We start from the raw sequence: 20,613 nt of genomic DNA, 5'->3' as shown, positions 1-20,613 counted from the left end.
AGTTCAGCTTAATGGTGGCTAAGCTAATCGCGGCTAAGCTAAATGCCTTGCGCATTGTGGCCGCTGTAAACCCGCCAAAGCATTGTGAGCTAATGTATGCAGACTTGAACATGGTGATGAGCTAATGTGCATTTATTTTAAATGTATGAGAAATGAAGAGGGGAAACGGAGAAGTTTGTTCACTCCTGTGATTTAAAGAGGACCTATCATGCTATATATATTTAAATGATATATTGTAGGGCCATACCTATATAAGGTATATTTATACGTTTCTGTTTTCAAAATACCAAACAGATCATGCATTTTAGCCATGCCTCATTTCGCTCTATGTGCTGTCTACGGGTCTGATTCTGCTGACCACGCCCCCCTGCAGGAGAGGGGAGGCGTGCTCTGATCAGCTGCTGGGCTGTCAGAAGAGGGGGAGAAGAAGAGATCTCCGTCCTCCGTGTTTTATTATATAGAGTCGTTATTCATTTGTTTTAAAGCTCAATAAATAACAAAGAAGACCTTTGACCGGCACTTTTCTCATTTTGTCCGGAAGATTTAAACTTTAACGGACATCTTGACCGGCGAAAGAAACTGAAACTGAAACTCTGCCGCACGGTCCCCTCGTTCCTTGGAAGAGGCGGAGAGGTGGGTGTTTGTCATCTGCTGGTGGACTAACCGGAGAGAATTACAGTGCTTGCCTCGACGGGGAGGGATTGCATTGAATTAAAGCAGCGGGAGCAAACGCTTGCCTCGGGGAGGGAGAAAGAAAGCCACAGCGGAGAATAAACAGAAGGGAAACCATGGCAACCATGCGCGGGAAGTCTTCTTCGCTGCTTTTGTGGCAGACTACAGCGCCACTTACAGGCCTGGCATATGTACTACAGCGTCTCCAGCGCTTTCGAGTGGCAATGGCCGGCCGTGGCCCAACCCCACATTCCCCTGATAGGTGGAGAGTTGGCCCAATAGCCGTAGCGCCACCGTCCTGACGTCAGGACAGTGTTCAAATCTGGATCAGTTTTTATCAGATCCGTTGCAGAAAATAGAGAGGGTTGTGTTTTCTGACACTTGGTGAGTTCCCTGGAACACCGGGGACACATATTCATGTATAAAAGACGTACAAAAGTGCATTTTGCATGATAGGTCCCCTTTAAGTTACTTTAGGATGTGTTTAGTGTTGTGTTAAAGCAGATTTAATTGTATCCTATGGTCATTGATGTTGTGGCGTCTCCTATGGATGCTGATGTGTGGATGTTGTGTCGTATTTTGATAACTTTGTTGAGCTTGTTTTTAGCTGCATGTGTTTTCTATCTTACTGAACGTTTATTGGTTCAGCTGATAAGGCTGGTTATGACTCAAGAGGAGGAGCTGCAGACAGGTGAGGGTGTTAAAGTCCAAATATGAAGTCAGACTGCCAGACGCCATTTTACAGCTCGACTGAGCAGGAGGACAACAGGGTGAGTGTTAACACAAGGATCTGCTTTCTAACACATTCATTATTTACTCTGTTATACTGGATGTCAGAAAATAACTTATTGGTTAAAAATCTGCGTCCTAGAGTCCAATGAGACTTCTGCAAGTGTTGTAAACATTTATTATTTCCTGTTTTCTGATTCTTCAGAGTTACATAACATGTGACGCAGTCAAAATGGAGAGCGACCTGAAGTCTGACTGATTTCATGTATTTTAGCCTTAGTTTATTATTAATATGGTTTAGATTGAAACAAGTTTGTTATTGTGTGTGTGTGTGTGTGTGTGTGTGTGTGTGTGTGTGTGTGTGTGGTGTGTGTGTGTGTGTGTGTGTGTGTGTGTGTGTGTGTGTGTGTGTGTGTGTGTAGATGAGTGATTTAAAAGATCACTCACCAGCTGTCTGTCTCTGAAGAGTGACCGGTCTATGGGGAAACCTATAACCTTCAGTAATGAACCTGGACCCTCAGACACAAAGTAAGAGTCTGTTTCTACTGTAACCTGACCTGAAGAGGATTCTGTTTTGTTGGTATCTGATAATCTAAACTGTTTAATGAAACCCAGTAGAGTACATTAACAAAGTTGAACTCTTGCTCCTTGTCATCATCAGCAATAGTAAATGATCTACCAGTGAAATCATCCTCACACTCTACATGTTGGACTTTGTGTTAAATTAAAGGTAGGGTAGGTAAGTTTGAGAAACCGGCTCGAGATACACTTTTTGTTATATTCCATGGAACAACATCCCGATAGCAATGAATATCTTAAAGGGGACCTATCATGCAAAATGCACTTTAGTACGTCTTTTCTACATGAATATGTGTCCCCGGTGTTCCAGGGAACTCACCAAGTGTCAGAAAACACAACCCTCTCTATTTTCCTCCATACCCAAATCTCTAAAAAAGGGGCTGCAGCGGATCTGATCAAAACTGATCCAGATTTGAACACTCTGCCCAATAGCCGTAGCGCCACTGTCCTGACGTCAGGACGGTGGCGCTACGGCTATTGGGCCAACTCCACCAATCAGGAGGAGACAGCCACGGCCATTGCCGTTCCAAAGCGCTGGAGACGCTGTAGTACATATGCCAGGCCAGTAAGTGGCGTTGTAGTCTGCCACAAAAGCAGCGAAGAAGACTTCCCGCCCATAGTTACCATGGTTACCCTTCTGTTTATTCTCCGCTGTGGCTTTCTTTCTCCCTCCCCGAGGCAAGCGTTTGCTCCCGCTGCTTTAATTCAATGCAATCCCTCCCCGTCGAGGCAAGCACTGTAATTCTCTCCGGTTAGTCCACCAGCAGATGACAAACACCCACCTCTCCGCCTCTTCCAAGGAACGAGGGGACCGTGCGGCAGAGTTTCAGTTTCAGTTTCTTTCGCCGGTCAAGATGTCTTCTTTGTTATTTATTGAGCTTTAAAACAAATGAATAACGACTCTATATAATAAAACACGGAGGACGGAGATCTCTTTTTCTCCCCCTCTTCTGACAGCCCAGCAGCTGATCAGAGCACGTCTCCCCTCTCCTGCAGGGGGGCGTGGTCAGCAGAATCAGACCCGTAGACAGCAAACAGCACATAGAGCGAAATGAGGCATGGCTAAAATGCATGATCTGTTTGGTATTTTGAAAACAGAAACGTATAAATAGGTATGGCCCTACAATATATAATTTAAATATAGCATGATAGGTCCACTTTAAGTGCTTTGACAAAAAATCCATTTAAAAATGTCATCTGTTTCTCAAACTTACCTACCCTACCTTTAAGCAAACAAAATACAAATATGTAAAACCTTTCACACTCAAATGAATTTTAACAACAGAACCCTAACTAACCCACAATCACGACTCAAAAACTCTAAAAATCTTTAATCAGGTGAACAGTCATGGATCAAAAGCTGCTCTTTAAATAAACTATTGATTGATCTGTTTCTACTGTAACCTGACCTGAAGAGGATTCAGTTTTTAGTGCATCAACAAAGTTGAACTCTTGCTCCTTGTCATCATCAGCAATAGTCAAGTCTCCTCTGATTTTGGTGCAGTTTCCCCACTTGAAAGGGACTTGAGGCATCTACTGACTTTGAACAGGATTCCACTCCAAAGACACAGCTTTACTTTCCAGTCTTTTATTTCAGCAGTTTACTTCAAACAGAAGTCCATTTACTTGCTGAATGGGTCATTTAGTGTAGGGGGGAAACCTTTGAAACAAGAAGGATGCATTTAGACAACTTTTTTTTATTTAGCCTTTATTTATACAGGTGTACAATCTCATTGAGACACAAGGTCTCATTTCCAAGAGAGACCTGTCAGTGGTTACACTACCACACAAAGTTACAGACAGACAGGACACTAAACACAGAGGCAACAATAAAATACAACATCGTAACAAAGTAGTCATTGAAATCCATATAAAGTATTCAGATATAGCAGGTGCAAACACCCACAGATGATTTCTCCAGCTTTTTTAAAATGAGTTTAAAATCCGTGATGGGTATCAAACTGGTCAGCTTAAGTTCCTGCTGAAGTGTGTTCCAGGTCGAGGGGGCAGAGTATGATATGGTTTTTTTTCCAAGCACCGTGCGAACTGAGGGGACGGACAGAGTGATGTCATGTTGAGATCGTAGGCTATAGCTGTACGGTTTGTGTGATATGTAAGTGGATATGTAGAGGGGCAGCAGTCCAAGCATGGCGGTATAGATGAATTTGTACCAGTGCAGTGATCTGCGCATTGATAATGATGTCCAGTTGACTAAAGAGTACAGCGTGCAATGGTGTGTGAGGGGTTTACAGTTTGTTATGAACCTCAGAGCCCCATGGTAGACAGCGTCCAGCAGATGAAGTGAGTGAGCTGAGGCGTTCATGTACACAACATCCCCGTAGTCCAAGAGCGGCAAAAATGTGGCAGCTACAGATGGGGCATCTTATTTCGGACGCCAGCATACAGCTTCCTGCCTACTACCAGCCAGTTACCTGCCTAAGACCTGCCAAAGACCAGTATGTGGGAATGTTAAGCCATCATGACTGCATCTCCTCTGAGAGATAGACATTGGGTCGCAGGAACAGCACCTAAGGCTATGATTATGACACATTTTAAATAAATAATGAAGCAGGAGGCAAGATTGACTGCTGTTATACTGACAACCTTAATCCCAACTGAACAGTATTTAACATCAGTTAAGTTTTCAGCTTATGGTTGTTACCCAGTAGTGGCTGGTGGCGAGTTATACTGTATGCATAATGAACACAAAGTGAATCTCTTGAGTTGTTGTTGTTGTTGTTGTTGCTATATTCATAAAATCCATGCTTCAGAGTTATCGGCCAGATCAAAAAAGTGTATTTCTTAATAAACTAAATAGGCCACCATTGGTAGTAGTTCTCATTATATACTTCTCAGTAACTGCTCCCCTTAAATTAAATGTATTCTGTAGATAAATGTAAACGTTCACCATCCCCCACCCACCTACTGTATGTTGCTTTTTGACATGTAAATGGATAACTACCCCCCTCTGAGTGAATACCTGTTGTACCTGTCTGGGGCTAAGCCCATAGGACGATGCTCTGATGTCATCACCCTCGCACATTTGTCATATTTTTACAAAAAACGATGTTAACACTTTCTCGTTCTTAATATATGCTATATTTAGGGTCGATATGTGTTGAATTTACTTTAAAATAGCAGATCACTGTGATTCGGCTTAGTGAACGTGTGTCTCTTCTCCTCGGCTCCTCCGTGCAGAGAGGCCCCCCCCCCCGTTTAAAGGGAACAATAGCTGTAAATCGATGCACATTTTAAATGCTCTTAGCTGAAGCTGTTAACAACAATCAGTGACAGTCTAGCTTTATTAAAATATACTGTAGGCATGTTTGTTTGCGTGCCATCTGTGCAGCAAAGGCAACAAGTGGTAAATACAGCATGTCTCATTTTGAGCAAACATCACATCGGGTAATATTTAATCCTGAATGTGCTATCACGATCTCTTGTAGGAGCGCGTTGCGACTCTGAGCGTTAGGGAAACCCATCATCTTGATAAAACATGAACTTTTCTTGTTATCATTTTTATTGTGTTAACAATTAAGTTAACAGGTATTCACTCAGAGGGGGGTCGGTGAACCGGGCAGAGTTTTTCGCCGGTCAACGTGTGTGAAAGTTAAAATCTTCCTTATTGAGCTTTAAAACAAATGAATAACGACTATATATTATAATAAAATAAACACTGGCTGTTGTTATGCCTGCTGTAACGTTAACTTACTCCGTTCTCCGCTTAAGTAATTATGCCGTTACAAGCTTCATAGTTGTATTTATCATCTAAATTTGCCGAAACAAGTTTAATATTCTGAAAGCCAAGACTTTGTTTAGAGGTCTCCGTTATGAAAGGACTTTCTCAGATTGGAAGAGAATCAAAAAGTGAAAGGAGTGAAAAAAATTAATTATTTTGCAATTTATGTTATTGTTTTGTTAAAAATGTAAGGAAGAGTGTCTAAAATATCTGGGGAATGTTACACATTATTGATACTTTGAACATGTTATTATTTAATTTCGTACGGCAACCCAACTAGGACATTTGACACAGTGGCTTTTGGCAAAGCACACAAAGAAAACTAAAAAAACCGAGAGAGATGAGTTATTACATTATTGTTATTACAACGTGACTTCACCCATTATTTAACAACTATTTCAATTGGGTTCTTTTATTTGGGGTTAAGTACATTGTCAGAATAAGTGAGAAATGGATTTAACTTCTGTTAGACAGCTATCATACTGAATACATATGTATGCAAAAATGTATGGCATTAATATCCTAATAAGACTCACCTAATTAACTAACAACTACAGTGGCGAGCCGTGAGCTTTATACCTAGGCCCTCTGACCCCCACCCGAAAAAAAGACGTTATTACGTCACAGCGTATACTTCAGCGGAATATCAAAACAACGGCCCAGGGTGCAAAACGCATCAATGACAGCGACCCTCTACCACACAGAACAACACCTGTGAACCCAATTTGTGTTCTTTGACATTGAAAATGATATTGCATTGTGTTTGTTACTTTCGTTGCAGTTGTATGTCTTAAGTGTAATTTGGCATGCTTTTATTTTGAAGGCGAGTTCACGCTGTTGACAGGAAGTTGTTGTTGCTATGGAAACAAGAAAAGTTTCACAGCGGGCGGAACTCGTCATAAAGTCCGCGATAATAGAGTGGCGAAGTCCCTCCCCTTCCGGTGGACCTCCATGGGACCTTATTTCGGAAAAATTATGCATTGAAGTCAATGGAGAGAGAAAGATTATCTTTCGATCCCGTTTGAATTGTGCCATGAATTACACATATGATGTTTGTCAATTTAAAAGATAATTTTGCAAGTCAAAAAAAAAAAAATGTGTCGTAAAACTGTGAAGTAACACATTTGTTTGTGTGAAACGCTCAAAGAACTACATCTCTGGTCAACAACACACGTCACCAAGATGGCCGTCACTACTGTCTTGTCAACACAAGAGACTACCCTCACTATCACCACAATGAAACACGTCCTGAAGAATGTCATGCAAAGCTGCCTGCCTGCCTTCCTTTGATTCTCTCTGAACTGCCTGGTCCTTTTAATGTTTAATGTCAACCATTTGTGCAGATAGCATGAAGTAGAGAAGATCGCTAGCGTTAGCGTTAGCATTTCTCCCCCGGGCTTAAATTGTGTATTATAGAATGATCACACCGGTGACAGTACTATTCAAAGGGTTCACGAAATATGACTACTACTCTTACTGTTTAACATTTTGGGTCACTTAATGTTACTTCATGTTAAGGCTAATAAAAATGACAAGGCTGTAATGCTAACTAACGTGCTAGCTACTAGCTAGGTAGCTAACTTGATCCACACACTCCTCTTTCATCAGACGGGAAGCGAAAGAACGAGCAAGACCCATTGCTGGTATAATAACAACCTGGTACTAAGCACACAGGCACAAAGTTATCTTATCTTAGCCAGCGCCATATAGATAGATTCTATCTATATGGCGCTGATCGTATATATACGGTATTATACGTATATCGTAGTGTCTCAATTGTGACATCACTTACGCGACTCTGGGATTTGTAGTCTTTCTAGTTTCGTATTTTTCAAAGTCTTATATTTCAACAGTTTTAAGACAAACTGTGACTTTTTTGACATGGAAATGATTTTTTAAGATTGACAAACATCATATGTGTAATTCATGGCACAATTCAAACGGGATCGAAAGATAAGTTTTCTCTCCCCATTGACTTCAATGCATAATTTTTCCGAAATAAGGTCCCATACCCCGGAAGTAAGTGGGAGGGACTTCGCCACTCTATAAAACCCACCCATTTAGAGGGAAGATATGATTGGTCAATTGTACTGTCATTTGACATTACTCTCTCGTTCAGTTACTATAGCAACCCTCTGTGAATCGCAGAGAGGCCCGCTATAGTAACTGACATTCAAACAGAGACTGAACAGGCAGATTCGAAGGATTTATTTCTTTGGAAATGTTATTTTATTAAATCAAGTTTTTTTTCGGTAAAACTAATGAAAAATATAACAAAAATAATATTAAAAAAAATATATATTTAAAAAAAATATATATTTTTTTAATGTTTTTAAATATTATTTTTTGGAATATCTTAGGCCCTCACAGAGGGCCCTGACGGCTCGCCACTGAACAACTAATAATTAACTCACCTAACTCACCTAATAAGATCATAAGACTCGCGCATGCGCAATGCATATTCGCATATTGGCCAGCCGTCTAGACGGTCTAGACGTCAAGTGTCCTAGTTGGGTTGCCGTACGGAGTTGTGCAATATGGCGGACCATCTCGCACATGCGCATAACATGCGCACATGCATAACATCTCGCACATGCGCATAACAACATGGTGATGTTTTGTAAATGATTACATGTCTTATTTAGCACAGACTATGATCCTATCCGTGACATATGGATCTTAACAAAGATCCGCTATACATTAGTACCAGACATACTGTACATTGTGATGATTGACATTATTCACCCACGGATCTATGGGTTGGGGTATTGTTCCGCCCGGACATTTTAGTGAACCAGACCAGCTGTTTCCGCCGGGTCTTCGCTTCCCCGGGCATGAAGTTGTTTACATGTGTGTTCAGATGCTAAATAAAAGTTTAGCTTGTACTTTTGATACCCCGCCTCCGACTCCCGTCTCTCGGCACCACAACATCCAGTTTACTGTATTTCACATGAGCGATGTCGAACATTGAAAAGTCCTTATAAAATCTCTGTTATTAGATCAGTACTTTTCTTATATGACTATTATTGATTTGAACACTGAGAATGTATTTATTAACTTCAGACATTTTAAATATTTGAAATCAGATGAAAACAAACTGTAACGGACCCTGCCGTGTTATCTATGATTAATATGCCTTACTGTACATTCATAATTTCAAAACATTCAAAAGCATTAAATAAAAAGTCATGAAAGAGATAAGGAGGAGAAAAGGTTTAAGGAAGTAAGCAAGGAATACAGAATGTTTCGTTATAATTTGCAGCGACTTGGTCATTGTGGGGAAAAATAACACCCATCCTGATCGTTTCAATGAAGTTGAATACAGAATATTCATATTTGTCAGTGATTTCATGTCAATTCGGCGAACATAAACATCAATGATGATGATTAAATTAGGATTAAAAATCGGGAGAGCCGGCTCGTTCGTTTTTTTTCGACTAAACAACATTATTTTGTTAAATAACAACATGGTGATGTTTTGTAAATGATTACATGTCTTATTTAGCACAGACTATGATCCTATCCGTGACATATGGATCTTAACAAAGATCCGCTATACATTAGTACCAGACATACTGTACATCCAGTTTGTCGAAGACTCCACACATGACTCCAGTGTGGAACCCCACTGCACCCCCTGGTGGATCAATGATCCATTGCAGCTGGCTTCACAATAATTAAATGTATTTATCATGGGGGCGGTATCAAGTCAGACTGGGGGCCGGCCGGCCATCACGGAACGTGCACGAACCAATCACGACCCTCGCGTTTTAAACTGTCCAAAATAAGACGCTCCATCTGTACAAGCCGTTTCCTCGCATTTGTGGAGAAGCAGGCCTTATTTCTAAAAAAGAATCCCAGTTTTAATTTCAATTTCCTTAAGAGATTGTCAATATATGGTTTGAAGCAGAGATTTTCATCTATAGTGATGCCTAAGTATCTGTAGGTGTTAATAGCTTCAATGGGGTTATGCTGTGCAGACATGATGCAGGGAAGAACAGCTGGTAACCTTTTCTTATTGGAAAACAACATGACTTTTGTCTTATCTGAGTTTAACACCAACCTAAGGTGGAACAGATGTGACTGAAAAGTGTCAAAAGCAGACTGCAGACGTTCAAAGGGCAACAGTGCTAGCACAACAGTACACAACAGTATCATCTGCATATAGATGTACAGAGGCATCAATGCTTTTACCCACATCATTTATATAAATAGTAAAAAGGGTCGGTCCCAAGACCGAACCTTGAGGAACACCTCTGGGCACATTAAGAAAGCTTGAGGAGAGACCGCTGAATTTTACACATTGCTTGCGATTCGAAAGATAGTTTGCAAACCAACCAACAGCTTGGTCAGACAGGCCTATATGAGATAACTTCTGGCATAGAATGCCATGGTCCACAGTATCAAATGCCTTGGATAAGTCTATAAAAAGGGCAGCACAGTAGCTCTTTGCGTCCAAGCTTTCAACAATGTCATTGGAGAAACCTTTTTCTGTTCAAAGTGGACTGTTTACTGGCACGTGAAGGTTTTCATAGTTGAGTAAATTGCACTTGGAAGATTATGTTCAAAATGTTTACAATTTCCATGCACTTTACTGTTAAAACAATGTGATTGTATGACTATTTTGAAGTTTCTGCTCAGTGTTAACAATTGAAATGCACTTAACTGTTTAAATAAAATAATAAAATAATCTCAATGTATGACATTAAAAAATTGATCATTTGGTCAATAAAAAAAAACATGATCAATAAAATCTTGTGTGGCAATATATTGTTTACTGGTAACCTTAATAATAAAGTAATATTAATTTGTAATATGGATCAATTGTTACTTAAAATTATTAAGTAAATAGCTGCCTACGATTAGGAGTAAATATTACTCATTTATAAGTAATACGTTTTATTAAGTAATTGAGTTAGATTTGACTTAAAGTGAGTCTTATATGTTAAATATTAGTAATCTTTACCTAAAAACATTGTGTGAAATCTACTCAAAAGAAGTGTGTGCAAATTGTTACCTCACTTTTATTGAGTAGATCTTATAGGTTGATTTTTACAGTGTAAGACGCACCTGGAATGACATACTCGACAGGTAAGAATACATTATTAAATGATACATAGCCTATAGCCTAATTTATTGACCTAACATTATTTATTTATTTGACACATTCCATAGCTTGTGTTTTATTCTGCACTTTCCTGCACAACTCTTTAATGGAATAACATTTAGCATAATATCACTTCTTTCATTATGCTATTCTTCAATGTAAATATTTATATCTAATAGTTTAAGCTCTCTTGTCTTGCAGTACCCTAGTTTGCTCTTACTGTATTTATTATCATTTGCTCTTTACTGTATGCATAGCCTACATTTGGCTATAGACTATCCTCATTGTGATTTGTTTCCCACAGGCAGCTGACAGAGCTCGACGCCCGTTTCCAGGAGGACCAGTATGGAATAATGAGAACAGCAGCAGCTATTCTACCAAAGTCAAAAACATTTGGCGAGAAGGATTCTCTGTGCACCGTGTGTGATCACTATCACATCTTAGTTGGGGATGCGGAATTAACTGTATTCTATGAGCAACTGAATCGGAAAGTAGCCCAAAAACAAAACTTTCCATCCCTTATGGAAGTATTGGACAGCTGTGCATCTGACATTTTTCCAAACTTCAACAAACTCCTTTGAGTCATCATTATCCCTTCCCATGACCTCTTGTAGTGTTGAGAGACTGTTCTCCACTGTAGGTCGCATCAAAACCTCCCTCAGAGCATCCATGACTACTGTCCGTCTCAACAACCTGTCCCTCTTGTCCTTTGAAAGGGAACTATGTGACTCTTTGGATTATGATGAGATCATCACCATAAGACACCATATTCAACGTTAAACCCAGGCGTTTACGCCTTGTTTAATAAGGCCACAGCCTAATATTGGTGGTGACTCTCCTCCCCTTACTCACTTCCTCCCTCCTAAGGACATCACCGGTACCCGCACCTGTAGTGGCAGCTCAGAATGGATAAGTCTACAAATACTATGAGGCTATAGAAATGCGTTTTAACTGTTGCTATTGTTACGTGCTCTTGTTGTTGTTTTTCTCTGTCTCTCTGCTGCGCAGGTACACCTGGGTTGCGTTCGAATACTCCAAAAAAACAGCTCCTAAGTTCTAACCCTATCGTCTATTCCTTGACCTCGGAGTGAAACGTCATGGGGTTAAGGGATAGTGGATAGGAGAATTCAAAAGGATTTAGGAGAAGAGACTGCGGCACTTTAGAGAATCCGACTGCACTTTCACTATCCGACGTGTTTATGATGCGCCAGCAGAGGTCATGAATGTGCGCCTGCTGCTGTGGGGAAACTATGGAAACTACAGTTTTCTATACAGCGGACTACAACATGGATGTTTAATAAGAACGAGGGACTACTGTAAACTCATCTAGAGACTCTGCACCGTGCTCTGATGCTGTTGTTTTATGCTTTATGAACGGGGACAACAGAGAAACATATTCTTCATGACCAAAGTTGGAATTGAAATAAAAAAGGAAAGTGAAACTTATGCTCGTCACCCTCTCCCTCCGGTCCACATTAATACAAATGATCCCAATACGTATGATTGTATGAAAAGATCTTAAAATCAATACAAATGTATTTATTATAACGGTTAGTCCTTAACATCTATCACTGTGTATATCACCATTCAAACATCTTTTAAAAGTTGAACAAACCCCACACAGCTCAGTAAAGACTGTGAAATGTTGACTTTATTTGATCATTTCAGTCAAAACTAACGTTCATATTTCTCTTTTTGATTATAATACTGATGAACGTTCAAAACAAAGCACTTTGGCAACTTACCACATACGTTTTAAAATGCTTAATAAGCACCGTAACTTTCATGATATCATTTCTCGTTCATAATCGGTTGTTTCCGTGAACGGCCGACTGTTGTGTGACGGCAAATGCTGCGGCCGCAAGGCATTGTGGGGCAGCATTTTCTCCTCTCCTTTCGGTTAGGGAGGTCCAGTGGTTCCTAGGCTAAAGGAGGTTATAAAGGAAGTTTGAAACCTCCTTTCCTTTTAATTTAGAGAATTCGAACGGCACTTATCATGGCTGCCACTGAGGGACTTCCGGGTCATTTCACTCCGTTAGGAAGGTTCCTAAGCTAAATGGACTATTCGAATGCAACCCTGGTCCGCCCCTGGCTCCGCCTCCCCCAGGTGTCCTAATGCTATTCAGCTGGGGGCTTAAAAAGGAGAAGCTGGAGGAGAAGAGGGCCCCTTTTCCCCCGATGCCGGTAGTCTCTGACCGTGAACAATCTCTCTCATGCCGTTTGGATCTGTAGATTCCTTTTGTTGCTACTATGTGTGTGAATTCTGGAGGACCTGTTAGTGTAGGTTTTCTCGTGGCTTTATTTTTCCCGTAGGGTTTTTTCTGTTAGATCTCTGGGTAGAGGAGGGAAGTTCTGGGTCCTACGGCCAGTGGACTGGCTGGCCCAGGCCCCCTTCTTCCTTTTGTTTGTTTTTGCCGTCCTCCAGACGTGGTTCATTTGCCGGTGGGTACATGTAAGTAACGGCTGTGCTCTTAAATAAATGCTCGCCGATAAGTGCTGCGTGTTTTGTGTGATTTATTTTATGTATGGTCTTCCCACGAGCCACTACCACTTGGTAGAGGACGGGTCGTAACACTATCTATATTTATGTGTACGAGTCCGACCTCATTTCACATAAGCAACTCTCCCTCCCCACTACTGTCTGTGAAGCCTTCATACCTGTACAAAGTTTAAACCCTAGTACAACTGTTACACAACATATTGAGCATTTACATTTTACACTCAATGTTATCAGCATGCGTATCACTTTCCATGCTTAGCTCTTAGGGGGCTCTCTACTAGCTTTGCCTTGAATGCACTAGAGCTGTTCATACTATATTTATTAATATAACATAATAATATCAATCTGTTATCTGTTCCGACCTATTGTTGCTGTAACCTAGTGCAATAAAAGAGTTACATAACGATGCTTGGCAATGGGCATTATTATAAATTATTATCATGGCCGTGGGAAGTAGGGGTGTTGAGGGGCTGCAGCAGCCCCTGGTGGAGGACAGGGAATCTGCACGTCCACAAGATTAAATTGAAACATAATACAAAATAAACTCATTTTCGGCCTTGATGTAACAACATTCATAATTAAGTAAAGATAACACCCTTTTCACCCCGGTTCCATTTTCCATTTGCCCTGTACGATGGGCGCTGTAAGTAATGAAAGTGGGGGATGTTGGCTTATCAGGCGCCCGCAGCTCACAGCCAAAGGGCGAGTGAGAGTGGGAGCAAGAGAGAGAAAGGGTGCACTGGCGGTACCGGCGGGGATTGTTGTTAGCTTCTGATGCGCAGATGAAAAATCTGGCCCACCCTAATTGTTACAGGCCCACCCTAAAGTACCTTTCTGCCTACGCTACTGATGTACGCATTCAAACACTTGTTCTGTTACCAGCTGTATTCACCTTGCAGGTGCAGCTATGTGGCTTTGATCCTGGATAAAGTGTTTAAGTCATGGATGTTTAAACTTTAACGTCTTCATATGTCTAATATTAAAGTTCACTTTTCATTCAGGAAGTATGACGCTGCGCTGTCAGTACGCTTCTCCATGTTTTTGATTGGTCAAATGTTGCTAACCCCGCCCCTTTCATGTGAACGCGCACTCAGCAGGACAGAGAAACCCTGGCTTGAGTTAACGAGTTGATAACCAGCGTCGTAGGATCGCTTAGCGAGAGCGCGTTTGTTTTGGATTAGGTAAACCGGGTAACTCAAATCCAGGTTAGGTTGAACTGGATTCGTAGTACAGGCCTCTGGTTCTGAGTGTTGTTGAATGTGTGTGAGGTGGGAGGTGGAGTGTTAGGGTAGGTTTGGGGTACCCTCTACATCACAGGTAAACTGTGTTATGGCGCATTTCCACTACAGCGCGGAGCTCGCTTTAAGCGTGCCGTGCCGTGCCCACCCGTTTTTGGTTGCGTTTGGCGTAGTTCCGGCTAGCGGGTACTATTTCACAGGTTCTTTCCGGGCTAACAACGAGGCTGAGTCGGGCTGAGTATGCTAAACTAGAGAGAGAATCGCTGGCAAGGGGGCTACAACTACAACAAGATGAACATATTTGACCGTGATTTAATTGTAATACACGTTTCAAAATGATGAAGTAACAACATACTGATACCGGTTAGTAAAAACCATGAATTAATGCTTTGACAAGTCTGCAGACAGACGGCAGGCGAAACAACTTTTAAAATGCGTGTTTTCTGAATGGAGATTGGCTAAGCTAACGCAGTATATGCTCCGACCGTCCACACTCACAACAACGGCCTATACAGACATAAATAAAGCAGCGACTGTATTCACCATGACACAGACAGTCTGTGGTTTGTACTTGTTTAACTTTTGTCTAGTTTCTGAACAGATATGAGGAGCTGTGAGCTCTGAGTGCTAACAGCTAACGGCTGTGTTGTTTTTCTGGGGTTCTCATTGAAGATGACGTCACGGCTCCGCCTACACTGCGTTACTATAGTAACTACCCCAGCTACTAAACTGTAATGGAAATGCGCCATAAAGTGAGCCAGGCCTAACGAGGCCTAGCCATACCGAGCGAGGCAGTGTAGTGGAAATGCGCCATTAGAAACACTAGGTTAGTAGATTGAAGCCCCCCCCTGTAAATGTTTTGTTTCCTTGTTAGTAGACCAGATAGTGAGGGGGGGGGGGGCTCTTTGTTTGAGGTGTGTTTCAGAGAGGAGATCTAGAGATGGGTCTTTCTGTTATATTTATTCACTTAAGTTGTTGGCGTTATTGTTTTGGTGTAAATAAAAACACCTTCACGGTGACTCTCTCGATGTTATTGGTTGTTGTCTCTACGTAACGGCACATTATGTTTCTCATACTGCCTGAGCTGCAGCTCCTCTTTTCACCCTCCGTCTGAAACCAGAGCCCAGTCAATGGAAATGATGAAACAGAAGTCAAAGGATGAGGGCAGTGACCCACACATGAAACTCAGTGTATTATTAGTATTTATTAAACTGTAACTCCATTGATATAGTGTTTTATGTAAATATTGCACATTCATTAGATACTTTTTACATTTTAATTACATCTTATATTTCATTCATAAAGCACAGAATGATATTATAATTCATCTCAAAGACTATGAGACTAGAATCCTCTTCAGTAGAGCATCTGTCCTCTCATTGGCTGTAAACAATACTTACTGTTTATTGATGAAACATCTGTAATTGATGCAGAGTTACCCTCTTTCTATCTTTAAAGAAGACTTGATGTTATTGATTAGAATCAGAGGTATTTGACGTTGGGGAGGACGCAGAGCATCTCGAACAGGAGGTTAGCTCCGGTCAGCGCCGTGTTTCCTGAGGGGGGGGGGAATATATAAATATAATGATTTAAACATAATTCAATATATGAATGATGAAATAGAGTGTGTAGTACCGGTGGTGTCGTAGGGGGGAGACACCTCCACCAGGTCACAGCCCACCAGGTTCAAACCCCGGACAGCCGCGGATTATCTCCACTCCCTGAAAACAGAACAATAAATCAGAATCATCTAAAAACGATGCTGGCCGACAGGAGAAACATGCTCTTCTGAAAATCACAATTATCACTTTTTTCAGAAAAATCTCAAAATAAGACTTTTTCCGAAAATCACTGAATTTTCCCTTTTTCTGAAATTCTCACTTTTTTTTTCGGAAAATCTCTAAATTCCGACTTCTTTCTAAAAATCTCAGAATTCTCCCTTTTTTCCCCCCACTATAAATCCAGTAGAAGTGGTAGTATATATAGAAGTGTCAAATAAGAACCGATGTAATATAGCAGTAAGCAGTAGTTACAGTAGTCTACCTGTATGGGGGTGAGCCCGGCGATCTCGGGGGTCCCGGTGCCCGGAGCGAAGCCGGGGTCCAGAGCATCGATATCAAAACTCAGGTACACCGGACCCCCTCCCATCTGACCCCTGACCTCCTCCATCAGGGGAGCCAGAGACTTGAACCAGCACTCCTCCACCTGCACTACACGGAAACCCTACACACACACACACTCACAGTCAGTCAGGCCCAATTCCAAACCGCCCCCTACCAGTGTTGTAGTCAAGTCACCAATTCACGAGTCCAAGTCACTCTCGAGTCACCACTCTTCGAGTCCGAGTCCAAGTCCGAGTCACCAAGGGAGAGTCGTAGTCGAGTCCGAGTCCAAGTCCGAGTCACCCAAGGAGTGTCCGAGTCGAGTCCGAGTCATCATTACCTGTGTTCGAGTCCAAGTCCAAGTCCGAGTCACCTAAGAAGAGTCCAAGTCAAGTCCGAGTCACAAGTCTTCATGTATTAATCTTCGTGGATATATGTGTTGAAATGTAGCTGCTCCTCTACATTGCTTTCATCCTGTCATGTTATACTAATCTGTCTATTGAACTGCTGTGAAGCCAGTTTGGCTACAAGTCTTGTAATAGGTGCTATACAAATATAAAGCTTATTACTAATATTAATATTATTATTATTATTATATATAAATAAACTATGTTTAAAATGAGTTACCTTTTAGAGAAGTGATTATATTTGTATGCCAATATTTCCTATGGTAAAGTTTTCGTTTTGCACTTTTATTTGATAGTAATAAGATCGGGACTCTTATTTTGAAGGAACTTTTACCGGTTAAATCGGTTTACTGATAAAGATTTAGCCCCAGAAAGCACATGGCTACTTAGCATGCAAAATGACGTCATTCTGCATGTTAAGTAGCCGTGTGCTTTCGTGTTATCGGCTGAATCTTTATTTATTGATTAGATCACGTTACTGATGATAGTGTTCAAGACGGCCTATATGTCTGAACTCGATGTTTAGAGTAATGTGTTACGGAGCCTTCTCTTCAATATTGTTTCCACATAGAGCATTTTGCGCTGCTCTTTTCCAATGTGGAAGCAGAATGTGTGAAAGCACATGCGGGGTGTGTCAATAGACATCTTTAGACTGGAATAGCGGGGTCCAGTACGTGAACTCACCTCGCAGCCGGTGCACACGCCAGGATAGAGGACATCAGACTCCATAGAAAACTTGCTCGAGTCCGAGTCCAAGTCGGAGCGTCAATGTACAAGTCGAGTCCGAGTCATCGTGGGGGGGAAAATGCACGAGTCCGAGTCCAAGTCAGCGTACGCGATAATTCACGAGTCCGAGTCCGAGTCCAAGTCATCGTGTGCGAGAATTCACGAGTCCAAGTCCGAGTCGCGTCAATCAGTGTGCGAGTCCGAGTCGAGTCACGAGTCCCGAAAATCGACACTCGAGTCCGACTCGAGTCCGAGTCCAGGACTCGAGTACTCCATCTCTGCCCCCTACACACTAACCCTGTCACGATTCTTATATATTAGTTTTGTGTGTTTAGTTTCCAGTTTTATTTTGAAATTCTGTTCTCCCTGTGTCTGGTCTTCCTTCCTGTGTTTGCCCTCCTGTGTCTGATTGTCTCTTTGTGTTTCTGCCTCCCCTGCCCAGCTGTGTCTTGTCCTGTGATAAACCTTCTGTGTTCATTGTTTTTATTCTTAACCCAAGAAATGCTGATTTGAAACCATTGTTACGAAAAGTTACGGGGTTGCAAGGGGGAGTGGGTAGGGTGAGGTTTGGAATTGGGCCTCAGTCAGTTAGTCAGTACCTGTGTTACAGGAAGTAACGGTACCTGCGTTGTGCATCAGAAGTAGTAGTAGAACTAGATCTTATTGATCTCCGGTACCTGAGCACGGCTCCAGGCGTAGGAGTCGGCGGAGTAACCGGACCCCCGCAGGCATACTTGCCAACCCTCTCGATTTTCCCGGGAGACTCCCGATTTCATTGCCCTCTCCCGGTTTCCTCCCGGGGTCATATTTCTCCCGCATTTCTCCCGATTTCTGACAAAATCAGATTTACTCAGGACTGTTTCCACTCGGACTTTAATACAGCTACACCATTGTTTGGTTTCCATGGTAGCGTAGCGCGCGCAACTGAAAGTCTGAGAGGGTGAGGAAGATAGTCACAGCAAACAGAACAAGAATCGACAATTCTACCCTCTGCTCACTCCTTTCCTATAAAATACAGGTCCAGCCCACACATATGGTGCTACAGGCCGCAAGGCAGTGCACTTACAACTACAATAAGCATGTTAATGTTAATCTAATACAGCTCCGGCGATCCACTAGCCCCCCCCCCCCGGTGGTTTTGGAAATGCTCCCGATTTCTGAGGTCTCAAGGTTGGCAAGTATGCCCGCAGGCCGATCTGCACCACCCGGCTGCAGTCCAGCAGCCCCTCCTCCACACAGCGTCTGAAGGGGGTCCCGTGTCCGATCCGCTCCCCCAGAACCACATCACTGGTGTCAGCGTGAGCGTCAACGTGGACCAGACCCACCGGGCCGTGCCTGCAGGGAACCACAGAGTATTACAGAGTATTACAGAGTATTACAGAGTATTACAGGGTATTACAGGGTATTACAGAGTATTACAGAGTACCATAGAGTATTACAGAGTATTACAGAGTATTACAGGGTATTACAGAGTATTACAGAGTACCATAGAGTATTACAGAGTATTACAGAGTATTACCGAGTATTACAGAGAACTACAGAGTATTACAGAGTATTACAGGGTATTACAGAGTACCATAGAGTATTACAGAGTATTACAGAGTATTACAGAGTATTACAGAGTATTACAAAGTATTACAGAGTATTACAGAGTACCATAGAGTATTACAGAGTATTACAAAGTATTACAGAGTATTACAGAGTACCACAGAGTATTACAGAGTATTACAGAGTACCATAGAGTATTACAGAGTATTACAGAGTACCATAGAGTATTACAGAGTATTACAGAGTATTACAGAGTATTACAGAGTATTACAGAGTACCATAGAGTATTACAGAGTATTACAGAGTACCATAGAGTATTACAGAGTATTACAGAGTATTACAGGGTATTACAGAGTATTACAGAGTACCATAGATTTACAGGGTATTACAGAGTATTACAGAGTATTACAGAGTACCATAGAGTATTACAGAGTATTACAGAGTATTACAAAGTATTACAGAGTATTACAGAGTACCATAGAGTATTACAGAGTATTACAGAGTATTACCGAGTATTACAGAGAACTACAGAGTATTACAGAGTATTACAGGGTATTACAGAGTACCATAGAGTATTACAGAGTATTACAGAGTATTACAGAGTATTACAAAGTATTACAGAGTATTACAGAGTACCATAAAGTATTACAGAGTATTACAGAGTATTACAGAGTGTTACAGAGTATTACAGAGTATTACAGGGTATTACAGAGTATTACAGAGTATTACAGAGTACCATAGAGTATTACAGAGTATTACAGAGTATTACAGAGTATTACAGAGTACCATAGAGTATTACAGAGTATTACAGAGTATTACAGAGTATTGCAGAGTATTACAGAGTATTACAGAGTACCATAGAGTATTACAGAGTATTACAGAGTATTACAGAGTATTACAGGGTATTACAGAGTATTACAGAGTATTACAGGGTATTACAGAGTATTACAGAGTACCATAGAGTATTACAGAGTATTACAGAGTATTACAGAGTATTACAGAGTATTACAGAGTATTACAGAGTATTACAGGGTATTACAGAGTACCATAGAGTATTACAGAGTATTACAGAGTATTACAGAGTACCATAGAGTATTACAGAGTATTACAGAGTATTACAGAGTATTACAGGGTATTACAGAGTATTACAGAGTATTACAGAGTATTACAGAGTATTACAGAGTATTACAGAGTGTTACAGAGTATTACAGAGTATTACAGCGTATTGCAGAGTATTACAGAGTATTACAGAGTGTTACAGAGTAT

The 20,613-nt window shown here is 41.3% G+C and overlaps 1 protein-coding gene and 1 long non-coding RNA gene across 2 annotated transcripts; one reads left to right on the top strand and one right to left on the bottom strand.

Annotated features, from left to right (window-relative positions):
• Positions 1 to 1,139: 1,139 nt before the first annotated feature.
• On the top strand, positions 1,140 to 11,838 carry LOC117469657. Its single transcript, XR_004554613.1, has 3 exons — positions 1,140 to 1,442; positions 1,824 to 1,929; positions 11,131 to 11,838. It is a non-coding gene; the product is annotated as an uncharacterized LOC117469657 (long non-coding RNA).
• Positions 11,839 to 15,782: 3,944 nt separating this feature from the next.
• LOC117469660 (agmatinase, mitochondrial-like) lies at positions 15,783 to 19,134 on the bottom strand (the record flags this gene model as incomplete). The annotated part of the gene is given in 6 exon segments (XM_034114121.1): positions 15,783 to 16,120; positions 16,200 to 16,260; positions 16,262 to 16,285; positions 16,608 to 16,787; positions 18,477 to 18,542; positions 18,984 to 19,134. Coding segments are annotated over 6 exon segments (556 nt in total), but the record flags the coding sequence as incomplete, so codon positions are not given.
• Between the last annotated feature and the right edge of the window lie 1,479 nt (positions 19,135 to 20,613).

This window comes from Trematomus bernacchii, unplaced genomic scaffold (assembly GCF_902827165.1).
Source record: "Trematomus bernacchii unplaced genomic scaffold, fTreBer1.1, whole genome shotgun sequence".
NCBI lineage: Eukaryota > Metazoa > Chordata > Actinopteri > Perciformes > Nototheniidae > Trematomus > Trematomus bernacchii.
The sequence above is the reverse complement of the archived record's forward strand: the minus strand, read 5'-3'. Positions and strand labels throughout refer to the sequence as shown.